Source organism: Monoraphidium neglectum (assembly GCF_000611645.1).
Source record: "Monoraphidium neglectum strain SAG 48.87 unplaced genomic scaffold scaffold00658, whole genome shotgun sequence".
Taxonomy (NCBI): domain Eukaryota; kingdom Viridiplantae; phylum Chlorophyta; class Chlorophyceae; order Sphaeropleales; family Selenastraceae; genus Monoraphidium; species Monoraphidium neglectum.
In genome coordinates, this window is record NW_014012970.1 from 1 (window position 1) to 11,794 (window position 11,794).

Below are 11,794 nucleotides of genomic sequence, written 5' to 3' on the forward strand. Positions count from 1 at the left end.
CAGCGGCGCCCGCCCCGCCGCCGGCCGCGGCGCAGCGCAGCGCCGAGAGCTCGCGCGCCGCCGCGGCCGCGTCGTCTGGGCCGCCGACAACAAAGATCCCGTCGCCCACGGCCGCGGCGCCGCCTCCGCCTGGGCGTCCGCCGCCGCCGCCGCCGCCGCTGCCGCGCGCGGCGGCCGCAGCGAGCGCGGATACGTCGGAGAGCGTGGCGACGAGGCGGGCAGCGTCTGCGGCGTCGCACTTTGTTATGACGAACGCGGCGGGCACCTCGAGGGCGAGCGTGAGCGCCAGGTGCTCGCGTGTCGCGGGGGACACGCCAGAAGACGCGCAGACGCAGACGAGGGCATAGTCTGTTGTAGTTGCAGAGAGAGTGTGGTTGTGCGTGTGTGCGTGTGTGCGTGTGTGCGTGTGTGTGTACTCAATTGTGGGAGACAAGGAGAGTGGCTGGGTGCATTGGCGTGCGGGTTCACGTGAGTACCGTGTGCAAGTGCATGTGCTCAGGCACGTGCGTGCACGTGTGTGTACATGTGTATGCACACGCACATGCATCTGCACACGCGCCGCCGCCGCACCCGGCAGCATGGACGTCAGGCCGAACAGGGTGGTCTTGAGGAACGAGTGGTGGCCACCAAGGTCCAGAAAGGTCACCGCACGCGCGGCCGCGGAGCAGACCTCGGCGGGCGTGGGGGGCGCGACGCCCGCATAGTTGAGCACCTGCGTAGCGGAGGCGGCGGAAGGGATGGGAGGGTTGAGGGGTCGATTCGACGGTGCCTGCGCACACCTCCTGAGCATGCATGCGCCCATGAACACAAAGCATGGGCACAGAAACAGACCCATGCACAGCAAATTCCAAGTCGCACTCTGTGCCCCCACACAAGAAATTGCTCCCACACTCACATGCACATACTCACATGGACTCGTAACACACACCCAAACAGACCCAACCTACCCACGTTCACCCAAGGACGTACGCACAGCCCCATCAACAATTCCATCCCCACCCTCGCCGCACACCCAGTCCACCCAGTCCACCCAGTCGCCGCCCACCTGGCCGTCCGCATCATACCCCAGCAGCGCCTGGCTGATGCTGCTGGTGCGGCCGCTCTGTATCTCGTGCTTGTGCCGCAGCACCGCCATGCGCGCGCGGCCGCGCCCGTTGTCGAGCAGCGGGCGCCCGTCGGCGCCGTGGGTGAGGACGGCGGTCAGGGTGGACTTGCCGCTATCTGTCGAGCCCGCCACTGAGATGAGAACGGGCGGGTTGAGGGGCAATACTTGAGCTTTTGGGGCGGCCGCCGGCAAGCTTGGCCGGGTTTTGGGGCAGGCGGTCGAGGTTGGGGGCACATCGGGGGGAGAGGCTGGGGTTCGGCGGCCGTTTTGGGGCGATGGCCGAAGGGACACGGCCGCCAGCAGGGCCCGCAACAAAGGCGGTATGGGCCGGGGGTTGATGCTATAGCGAGTGCGGCTGCGTGCTGACTAGGCGCGCCCGCACGCCTTGGGTGGGGGGCGGTGTCAAGAGGCAAGCGGCGGCACCGCAGGCAAGGGGGTGGACGTCATGGCCGAGACAGGGCGCGTCGCGCCGCCCTGCCGACAGGCGGCCGCCACCCACCTGCGACCCGCAGGTCGATGCAGGCCACCTCCTCCCGCGTGTTGCGCTCAACGTGGACCAGCGCCGCCTCCCGGCCAAAGGCGCCCTGCGGCATGCAGCAAGTCGCGGATGGTTGGTCTTGGCCGCGGTTGCGGTCGCAAATATGGTTGCGGTTGCAGATGCAGATGCAGGTTGCGCGTATGCCCCCACGCGCGAGGGGGCGTGCAGCGGCGCATCCGGCACGCACCCGTCTGGAGGGCAGCGGGCCCTGAAGGCGACCGCTGCGCCGCGGCCCCCCTGGAGCCCTTGGAGCCCTCAGTATTAGAAAGCCGCAGGGGATCCGCTTGCGCGTCCGGCACACAGACGCCCCCCAAGGACACCCGCAGGGGCGGCTGGCGCAAACCCTCAACGGCCCCCGGCGGGGCCCCCCGCGCCCGCGCCTCCCTGGTCGCTCGACATTCGCGGCCGAGCCCGCGCCCACGCGCGCGTGCGCGCGCGTGCCGAGTCGGCGAGGGGGCATCCCTCACCCGCAGGCGCTCCACCAGGCCGGCGCGCGCCCCCAGGGCGGCCGCCATGCGCCTCAGCGTCGCGAGCGACGCGTCCAGCTGCTGCGGGTCCAGGCCGCACGGGTAGCCGTCGTCCTCCACGCCTGGCGCAGGGGGGGCGGCGGGCGCGCGCCGTGGCGTCGCTCGGCACGCCGCCACACGCGTGCGCGCCGAGGCAGCTGGCCGCACGCCGCCGCTGCTGCCGCTGCTGCCCTCGGGGAGTCGCTGGCTGCATGCAGACGCGCCGTCTAGCGCAGTCAGTGCCGCGTTTTATGACTTCATACGACGCCCACTGACACCCCTGGGCGATTGCCGGCTCACCTATGTAGTAGAAGGCCTCGCCGCGCCCCTCAGCCAGGCGATACTTCATCTGGGTGACCTGGCGGTGAGGGGGAGGCGCATGCAGCGCCGCTGAGGTGTCCACCACCACCACAGCCCTGGCTGGCCCACACTGTCGGGTACCCGGCCCCGCGGCGCGCGACCTTCGGAGCCTCCCCAGCCAACACTCGCGCATGGAAGCAGGGGGGGCGGGCCATGTCCGGCGCGGCTTCTCACCAGCTGCTCGTATCTGATCGGGTTCGAGGTCGAGATCATGAGCTTGAACTCGACGTTACCCTCCTCGACCTCCGGATCCAATGATGACACCGAAGGGTCGCGCCCCGCGTGCAGCCGCGCGACCGCGTCTGGGTCCGCCGCCGCAGAGGCGCGAGCGGCGCGGCGGGCGGCCTTCTTACCAAAGCGCTGCTTCCTGCAGGGCGGCGGGGCGTGTAGTTGGGTGGTGAGGCTGGGGCCGCGGGGACGCTCTGCATGCTGGGCCGTGCCCGGCCTTTGTGCTGCCTGTGCTCCGCCGACAGAGGTGCAGGCGGCGTCACGAAACAGCAGGTGCCAGCATGCACGGCCTGTGGCCGCTCGCAGCTCGCATCAGCCCGCATGCGGCCGTAGCGACAGCAAGAGGGGGCGGCAGCAGCAGAAGCAGCCGTCTTCATGGTGCTGTGCGAGGGCTGGCGCGCGCGCGCTCACTTGTGAACCTTGGCCTTAGCGCGCCTGGGCGGCGAAGGCGGCGCGAGCACCGCCCACGGCCGCGGCGCCCCTGCGCTGGAGCCGAGCTCCAGCTGCGTCTCGAGTGCAGAGAGGTCCATCTCTTCGTCTCCGCCTGCAGCGCTGCACCGACGCCGGTGGCGCGGCGCCGCACCGCCCCGCTCGTCGCGCTGCTCCGCTGCCTGGCGCTCTTGATACACAGCTAGCGCGTACACACGCTACGATTATTCGTGCTGGTATTGTTCCAGATGCATCCATATGAATACAAGAGGGGCCCAGCGTCTCAGAGCATCACCCTCATCGCATCACGGTCGGGTGAGAGGGAGATGCTAATGCAATTGTTATTTGTGGAAACGGACAGAGGACGATGCAGAGTTGCTGATATAGCGGTGCACAAGCGTCAAAAGATCGTGCTGATGCAGTTTCGTTGCAGGCATCACTCGGGAAGCTGGGCTCTTTTGATACGGCATTCATTTTTGAGATCCAACACATTCAGCGTGTGAATTACATAGGCATTGCCGCTGCATGCGCGGCTGCCGTGCATGCTTCGTGCGACGCTGTTGGCAAATGCAGCTCGGGATGTGGCTGGCCAGGCCAGCTTGGCCTGCCGCCAATTGCACGCCGCGGTGCCCATCGGAGTAATTCAGGCCAGTCCTGGACTCAGGCATGGACTCAAAGCTCCCCTGGATACTAGAATGAGCACGTGCCGACAAGGCCACAGTCAACGACGCGTTTGACCTCCTAACGACACCTCAATGGCCGTGCTGGCACCTGCCGATGGACAGCCATCGCGCATGATTAAGGGCGACTCTATCTGAAAACTAATGTCTGCATCAAGGGCTGAATTTGGTTTCACTGCTTGGAGATGGGCCTGATTGGCCGATGAAGCCCAGCAGCCCGCAGCCACTGTATCGGAACGCGCCGCAGCGGCACGAGCGTGCGTCCCCCTTGCCCAACCTCTGCACTCTCCCTGACACTGGACATCAGTAGCAGAGTGCAGCTGTTGGGGATGCATTATTACGGCGACACACCCACAATGCAAAGGTAGGCCTCCCGGATGCTGACTGGATGCGCCATGCACGCAGGTACATCGGAGCACAGGCTCCTTCTCTGCAACGATGCAATCCCTGTCCGCACCAACTGTTTTGCATGGTCCCTCTCATAAGACAACCACTCCCTCTCAACAGAGACCTGGTCCTCTTCCAACCCCCCGCTAGCCCCATGGCACCACAGCGGGCCCCTTCGGCCGCATCACACGCCGTCCCATCCACAATCACTCACAATTGTGTCCCCTGTCACCTGGCTTGCAACCCTGTATGCAGACCCAAGCCACTAATCTCTGACGTTACACCAGTAGGCGCCTTTCGACCTAGGAAACCCTGCAAAAGGCCTCATGCCTCATCGCCAATGGGAAAGATTTGTCGCCAGCCGGCCACGTGCTGTAATGGGCTGTGGTGAGATGTGCACAACATTTTTATGGGGGATGCCCACCACCGCGCCCACCCGTGCGTGAGACAGGAAGAAAGCCCCAGTGCACTGTGTGGGTGCGGTGCGGGCAAGTCGGTATACATGGATATCGCTCGTCTGCTTGCGGCAACTGATGAGTTTTGCGTTGTAATGGGATGGTGCGTGCCACATTGGAGGCTGGTTGGTTCGTGGTGATTTGATGTGTGTGACGGAGGTGCAAGATGTGGGGTGGTGTACTGCTATATCTGTATCGGGCGCGTGTTGGGCGCTCTCCCTGCCTCCCCCTCTCTGCAACACTTTGGCAACCACTTAGACCAGTCGTCTAAACCGCATGCCGCCCAGCACCGGGCATCCTCCTCAGCTCGTCAACTTTATTCTCGCCAACGGGTGGTGCCCATCGGCCAGCGCTGGGCCGGCGGCCACATCCGCAGGCCTCGTTGCATGGCCTGCCCGGGCGGCAGCTTCTCACTCCAGGCCCAGCAGCTTCTTGACCGACGCGGTCGCCTTGTCCAGCTGCTGCTTGAGGCCGATCTGCGCGGCGGCGGCGCGGTATCACAGTTGCCGCCACACAGCAAGTGGCTGCCACACGTCCGCATGACCGGCGGCCTGGGTGCCCAGCCCGCGGCTTGGTGGAGCGTCTCGGCCCAGCGCGCCGCGACCCCTCACAAGCGCCCACGCCCATGCGCTTCGGCCGGCGCCCCCTCCCCTGCCCCGTCGCCCCCCCGCCCCGGCCCGGAGTGGGTGCCGGCGATGCATGAAAGCAGCGCGGTGCGTGCGGACTGCATCAACGCGGTCTGTCTGCAGTCCGCACCTCCCGGGCCTTCTCCACGATGTCGATCTTGTCGAGCCGGGCCTTCAGCTGGCTGGCCGCATTCCTGATAGCAGCCTCCTGCGCGGGCGCGCATGCGGGGTGCCGGACGCCATTCGATCATCGCTCGTGACGAGCGGATCATGCGTTTTGCGTTGAGTGTTCGTCGTCATCAGCGCGGCTTGTTCATGTGTCATGCAATGAGGACGGCGGCAAGATGGATGACGAGCGCTGCTGGACCGAGCGTGGTCGAATTGCAGCCAGCAAGGGATGCATGCAGCCGCAGCCAAAGGCAAACATGGGGGCCGGTCCCCACCGAGGTGCCTCAAGCTGAGCAGCTTACCAGGGCCGCCGGCTCTGGGCGCCCACAGAGGGCAAGTCCCGACGCCGAGGGGCAGCAAGCTAGGTCTGCTCATTCTGGATCTGGGTTTGACCGAGTTTGACTGAGTTTGACTGCCTTGATGACCCCACCTGGTCCTTGATCTTCTCTTTTTGGTCCTCGATGAACTCTATCGCCTTCTCATCCTGGTGGGTGCGCGCCGTCGCAGGCCGAAAGGAGTGCGGCGGGAAGGCGGGAAGGATTGGGGTTTGGAGGGGGGGAGGGTCGCATTTCTTTGGGACAACGGGGTCTGGCACGCCAGGGTCGGGGGTGGTGTCGACAGATGCGCGGTTGCAGCTGCCAAAGCACACAGGGCGCAGCTTCGTTACGAAGGCAGGGGTCGACACGGCGAGGGAGACAGGTGACTGCGGTTGAGGTGCGTCCAAAAGTACCACACGCTAGCTTTTTGCAGGCAGGGCGAGGAGGCGGGGCCAACATTGCTTAAAACGCGGGCTGTCGAAGTTGTCGACCCACCCCCTTCTTCTCCGCCTCCACCAGGGCCGCATCCTCCTCGATCAGCTTGCGCTGCAGGGTGTGGGCGGTCGGTGGGCAGTTGGTGGGCGGTCAACAGGCGGTCAACAGGCGGTCAACAGGCGGTCAACAGGCTTTTGAGGGGAGATTGACCAGCATTTCGTGGGCGGTTTCTAAGCCGTCTGTTGCGGGTGGCTGCCAGGTGGTTGGTGGGACAGCAGGCGGTGGGGAAGGATGCAAAGGAATAAAAAAAAGGCGCGTGAGAGGACAGGAGGCAAGCTGGGATGCAATGGGCGGAGAGGGGCGTCCACACGACTGACCAACTCTTGCGTATTCAAAAAACGCCCCGTAGAGGGCAGACGCCGACGCACGCTGCCGCACCGTCCATTAAGGGGCCCCGTCCTCTCTGAGCGGTCCCTGGGCCCAGATCACCGTTCAAGATCAAGGTAGATCTCGTGATCTCACCTGGATGACGTCCTCCACCTCCTCCAGCTCGCGCTCCACCGCCTGCTTCCTGCGCGAGGATTCAATCCAATCAGAAGTGATGGGCAGGATTTCAAGAGCGTGCAAGCGGCAGCTGCCCGTTTGTCTGCCTCATGTGCATGGACACACGTGTGTGTGCCCCGCTTGCCGCTCCTCCTGCTCGTGCTGCATGGTTGCACTTCGGGCCACACCACGCATGTGAGAACGTGGACCCCAGTTTCAGTGGGCCGGGCCGGACTGGCGCCCTTGCGATCTCACTTTCCGAGGATCTCTGCCCTGCGGGCGATCTCTCCCTGCTCCAGCTTGTACTCAACCTCGGCCTGTCGACGACAGTGCATGGGAGGTGATTATGTCGATCAGAACCAGCAGTGGCGGGCGCGCTGTTGGTTCATTGGTGTTGATGTGGTGAGGGGGCAGGACGGAGCAAGGGCAGCATGGTGTCATGATGTGTAAACAGAGACGCCAGGTGGCGGGCAGGGCAGGTCGAGGCAATTTTGCTTGCAGTGGGTCGAGCCGGCCTGCCATGAGCAGCGGCGCAGCCGCATGACATGGCACGCGCACGGCCCCTAATTAACGTGACGCAATGCAGCTGCGTCTGAGCGCTTCCCACCCGGTCGCGGTGTGTGCGCGGGCACCGGCAGCCCACATGCAGGAAAGCAGCAGTCGTAGACCCACCCTTTGCTCCTGGATGAACTCCTCCTTTTCGTTGAGAATCTCCGCAGCAGCGGGCGCCGCCGCTGCGAGCTCGTCGGCTGCGATTATGGGGGCGGCGTCGCCCTCCCCGTCGCCGGCGCCGACGGCGCCCTCGTCCGCCGCCGCCGGCGCGAGCGCCTCCTCCGCAGTGGGCGGCGCCTCGTCAGTGACGGCAGGCGCCTCGTCAGCAAGGGCTGGCGCCTCGGCCACCTCCGCAACGGCGGGCGTTGCATCCGCGTCGGCGGCAGAGGTGATGGCCGCGTCGGCGGCGTCGGCGGGCGCAGCAATCACCTCCTCAGTGGTGGCAGGCACGGGCGCATCACCGTCGGCGAATGCGGGCGCTGGCGAGATCATGATACCGAGGACCAAGCCCAGCGCAGCGGCGCCGCTGGCGAGACCGGCAGGCGAGGTGGCCGGGCGCGCCTCGGCGCTGGAGCTTCGCGACACGACGGCAGGGCGCCGGGCAGGGGCCTTGGCCGCGGCACAGCGAGTCATAGAGGTCGTGGGACGCGCAGCTGTGACCTTGTAGGCCTGCATCGTGCCAGGATCAAAGCGAGGAAGGCAGTTGACGCTCCTGGTGGGATCTCTGGATTTGTTGCGTCCGCAACACGCAAGAAGGAGGATCGAGAGAGGGTAAAACCGATGTGGATCAACGCGCTAGGCGATCACGGATGACTTTCAATGGGTGTGGAGCTGCGGTGGGTGACTGGTTGGGGGGGGAGGGTCCACAGTGAGTCCTCAGCTCGTGACTCGATCAGTACCGCATCTGGTCGCAATTGCAATTTGATTGGTTTGCATTCATTCGAATTGCAGGGTGGTTCCTTTCCCCAGGCACGCGCATTATTGCAGGACTGGTGTTGCCATGCCTCGCGTTCGACCTTACCCGTTGTGCCAACCTGTCAATTGATAATAAACACGCCTCTTGATCGTGACTGCCCGGCTGACTGCTTTGGTCCTGTTATTGTAGGTGGGCCACCCACCCATTGTCGGATCACACCCACCCTGGTCGTCATTGTAGCAACAACGCGAGCCCAACGACGCGAGCCAGGGTCGCAGGCAGCTTTGTGGGCCATCCAGTGCAGACGGGCGAGGTGCCGTAGCCAGTGGCGGACGCGCTGCAGCGACGCACGATGCTGCGGCCGACAGGCATCGGCCTGAGCGGCACGCACGCCAGCCCCGGCACCAGCGAAGCCACTCAGCCGATGCGGCACACCCCACGGCTGATGCTCCGGGCGCTGAGGCAGCGGCAGCGACCGAGCGCGTGCCGCGCCGCGGGAGCAAGTCCTGCCGTCTTATCCGCGCTTCACATGGCATGGCCGCACGCACGCAGCGCCAAGCCCGGCCACCCGCGATGGGCCTGCTGCGCGCTGTCGCCGCACAGCCCAAGCGGGAGCCCGGCAAGCATCAGCAGCGTGGACGGCGGAGACCCCGCCGCCGCAGCGCCAACGGCAGCGGCGCAACCGCCGGACGCCCTGGCAGCGCCGCCATCCGCCAGCAGCGGCGGCGGCGGGCCGGCGCCGTCGATGCTTTCCTCCGCGATCCAGGCGGCCATCAATGGCAGCACCAGCGGCGGCGGGGGCGGCGGCGATTGGGACGATTCCGGGGCGTCCGCACCCCGCGCGCTGGCGACTTCTGGCGGCGGGGAGCCCGCGGCCAACCTGAAGAATGGCAGCGGCAGGGGCTCTGCGGCGGTGAGGACAATCCTGGCGCCGTTCCCTGCCGGCGACGCACCGCCGCCGCCGCCAGTGCAGCAGCAGCAGCAGCTGGAGCAGCTACAGCAGCAGCAGCAGCAGCCCGAGGACGACAGCGGGCGCGCTGGGGGCAGCAGCCGGGCGGCGGAGGAGCGCGCGCGGCGCGCCGCTGGTGGCGTAGACACACGGGACGACAGCGGCAGCGCGTTCAGCCTGAGCAGCAGCAGCAGCACCAGCAGCAGCACCAGCAGCAGCATGGCCGTGTCCGACCCCCTCGACGGCGGCGGCGAGGCACCCCCCGATGACGCCGGCGTGGGAGGCGGCAGCATGAAGCGCCGCCTGCTGCAGCGGCGCAACGGCGCCGCGCCCGGCAACGGCCGCGGCCTCGGCGCCCTGACCGGCCTCGGCGGCGGCTCGCCAGCCCCCGGCGCCTCGCCGTCCGGCGCCTCGGCCCAAGGCGACCCGAAGGCCGAGGGCGGGGGCGGGGAGGGGGAGGGGGGCATACCCCTGCTGGGGTCCCTGGGGCGCCTGCTGTCAGATAGAGAGGACCTGGTGACGCTTTTTTACGCCATGGCCACGGGCGTGGTCGTGGCCGGCAGCGTCTTCTTTTTCGACGTGTCCATCCAGTACATCCACGACCTGCCCGACATCCTGGCGGTGAGACGAGAAGCCGCCCAGAAGCTGCATGGGAGCTCCGCGAGAGGGCCGCCGACGGCGGGCGGGCGGGCGGCTCGGGGGCGGGGTCGGCCGCCGCGAGGCCGAGATGGCGGAAGGTCGCGCCGGACAGGCGGCGGGCTTTGCCAACGCCGCTGCCGCTGCTCGGCAAAAGTCGAGCTTGCATTCAATCGCACTGACGGTGTGACCGCCGCAGCCCCCGCACTCGCTCGCCCCAGGCGCACCGTTCTGCTCCGCCCACCCCCCATCCCGACCTCAACCCCACCCCAAATCCGCCCCGTGCCCAGAACCTCCACGTCGGCGGCGGCCGCGCCACAGGGCTGGTCCTCGGCGACCTGGCCATCCCCTTCCGCTGCATCATGCCCATCGGCGCCGGCTTCGCGGTCGCGGCGCTGCAGAGCCGCGGCTTCGCGCCGGGGCTCAAGTTTTTGACGCGCGCCATCGAGGGCGTAGTGGATGACAGCAAAAACGCGACCCTGCCGCAGGATTACGGCCAGGTGTGCGCCCGCGGCCGCTGGTTCGTCCTTTCCGCGTCGCCTCGGGCCGCAGTATCGTCGCGGCGACGGCGGGGGCCGGGGGCGGCGCCGGCTGTTGATGTCTTGCAGAACGCCGGGGGCGCCGGCTGCGTGTGGCGTGGGGGTCTGTTGGGGGGCGTTGGCGACTGGGGAACTTGGGTGCTGGGGATTGCCGGCGCGTATTCGGGTGGGGGCGCATTGTGTTCGTGTGATTGTGTGTGAGTGTTTTTGACAATATGTGCGCACGTGTGCACCGGCACTTTTGCATGTATGCACAGGCGTAGCCCGTGGCGCGGCGCTGGCCTGCAGCGATCGGGGCCGCGCAGGCCAGGGTACATGCGGCTCGTGGGAAGCAGCATGTCTGCTGCACACGCATGCACTCCGTCTGCCCACCCAAAGCCCATCCTCCACCCAGGCCTCCCTAGCGCCCATGCCCCATCCTGCACCCGCAACCCCCCAATCCCTATCCCAGGTGTTCCGCAAGGCCGCCGCCTCCGCCATCACGCTCGGCAGCGGCGCGTCCCTTGGCCCCGAGGCGCCCAGCGTGGAGCTGGGGGCCAACACGGCGGCCGTCCTGGCTCCGAAGCACCTCAGCAAGCGGCGGCAACGGATGCTGGTCGCCGCTGGCGCCGCAGCGGGTGGGTCGGCCCCAGCAGCGCGACCTGGATGATTGCTCCCAACCACAATTGTTGGCCGCGATGCGGCGCTCGATCAGCGGCCCGGCCGGCCCTCGGCGACGCCGCGGTCCTCCGCGACTCCCATGGTTTATCACTCCCACTAACCACCCATCCGGGCGCAACCCTTGAACACATGCACACGTGTGCACCTTCCACACTTTATATTCCCCCCCCCCACACACACACACAGACATGCACTTTCACATTCACACACATGCATACACTCTCACACAAATGCTTACACGCACAAAATTACACCCATGTACACGCCCACCCCCTCCCCAGGCGTCTCCGCCGCGTTCGACGCCCCCACCAGCGGCGCCCTCTTCGCCGTCGAGTTCGTCCTCAAGTCCTCGCGCCTCGGCCTCGACCGCCTGTCCACGTCCGTCGTGTTTGCGTCCACGTCAGTGGCGGCCGGCGTGGTCGGCTTCCTGCGCAGCGAGGGCCGCGCGCTGGGGATCGCAGGCGTGTCGCAGCACCTGGTGGGCCGGATCCCCTATTTCAGCATCCAGCCGAACCTCCTGATCGACGTGCTGCAGGTGAGGGGGCTGGCCGGGGGATCCCCCAGGGGCGCCGCCGGCCCTGAGGGCGCGGCTGGCTGGGAGTGCGGCGGGCAGCACGCAGCCCGAGGCGCCGGCAGGGGTGCCCGGGGCCTCCCTCTGGCTGTCCGCCTCTCTTGCAGATGTCGCGGGTGCCACGGGTTTCACAATCCTCACGTTTCTTACCAATCTATTGGCGTGCGCCATCAACACACCACCAACCCCAACAC

The 11,794-nt window shown here is 66.9% G+C and overlaps 3 protein-coding genes across 3 annotated transcripts in view; 1 reads left to right on the top strand and 2 right to left on the bottom strand.

Annotated features, from left to right (window-relative positions):
- Positions 1–416: 416 nt before the first annotated feature.
- MNEG_4658 (GTP-binding protein 2) lies at positions 417–3,267 on the bottom strand (the record flags this gene model as incomplete). Its single annotated transcript, XM_014046861.1, has 8 exons — positions 417–442; positions 571–712; positions 1,046–1,236; positions 1,605–1,689; positions 2,111–2,232; positions 2,450–2,507; positions 2,684–2,876; positions 3,149–3,267. The coding sequence occupies 8 exons, from the start codon at positions 3,265–3,267 to the stop codon at positions 417–419; spliced, it is 936 nt and encodes a 311-aa protein (XP_013902315.1).
- A 1,831-nt stretch (positions 3,268–5,098) lies between these two features.
- Positions 5,099–8,004, bottom strand: MNEG_4659 (hypothetical protein; the record flags this gene model as incomplete). Its single annotated transcript, XM_014046862.1, has 7 exons — positions 5,099–5,164; positions 5,445–5,522; positions 5,913–5,966; positions 6,295–6,345; positions 6,757–6,805; positions 7,033–7,094; positions 7,450–8,004. 7 exons carry the CDS (start codon positions 8,002–8,004, stop codon positions 5,099–5,101), a joined length of 915 nt encoding a protein of 304 aa, XP_013902316.1.
- Positions 8,005–8,774: 770 nt separating this feature from the next.
- Positions 8,775–11,794, top strand: part of MNEG_4660 (Chloride channel protein CLC-f) — a gene marked incomplete at both ends in the record, with an annotated part of 6,477 nt that continues 3,457 nt past the window's right edge. The window contains 4 exons of the mRNA XM_014046863.1: positions 8,775–9,815; positions 10,121–10,459; positions 10,821–10,986; positions 11,311–11,564. Coding sequence (XP_013902317.1) covers positions 8,775–9,815; positions 10,121–10,459; positions 10,821–10,986; positions 11,311–11,564 — 1,800 coding nt within the window. The remainder of the gene's footprint in view (positions 9,816–10,120; positions 10,460–10,820; positions 10,987–11,310; positions 11,565–11,794) is intronic.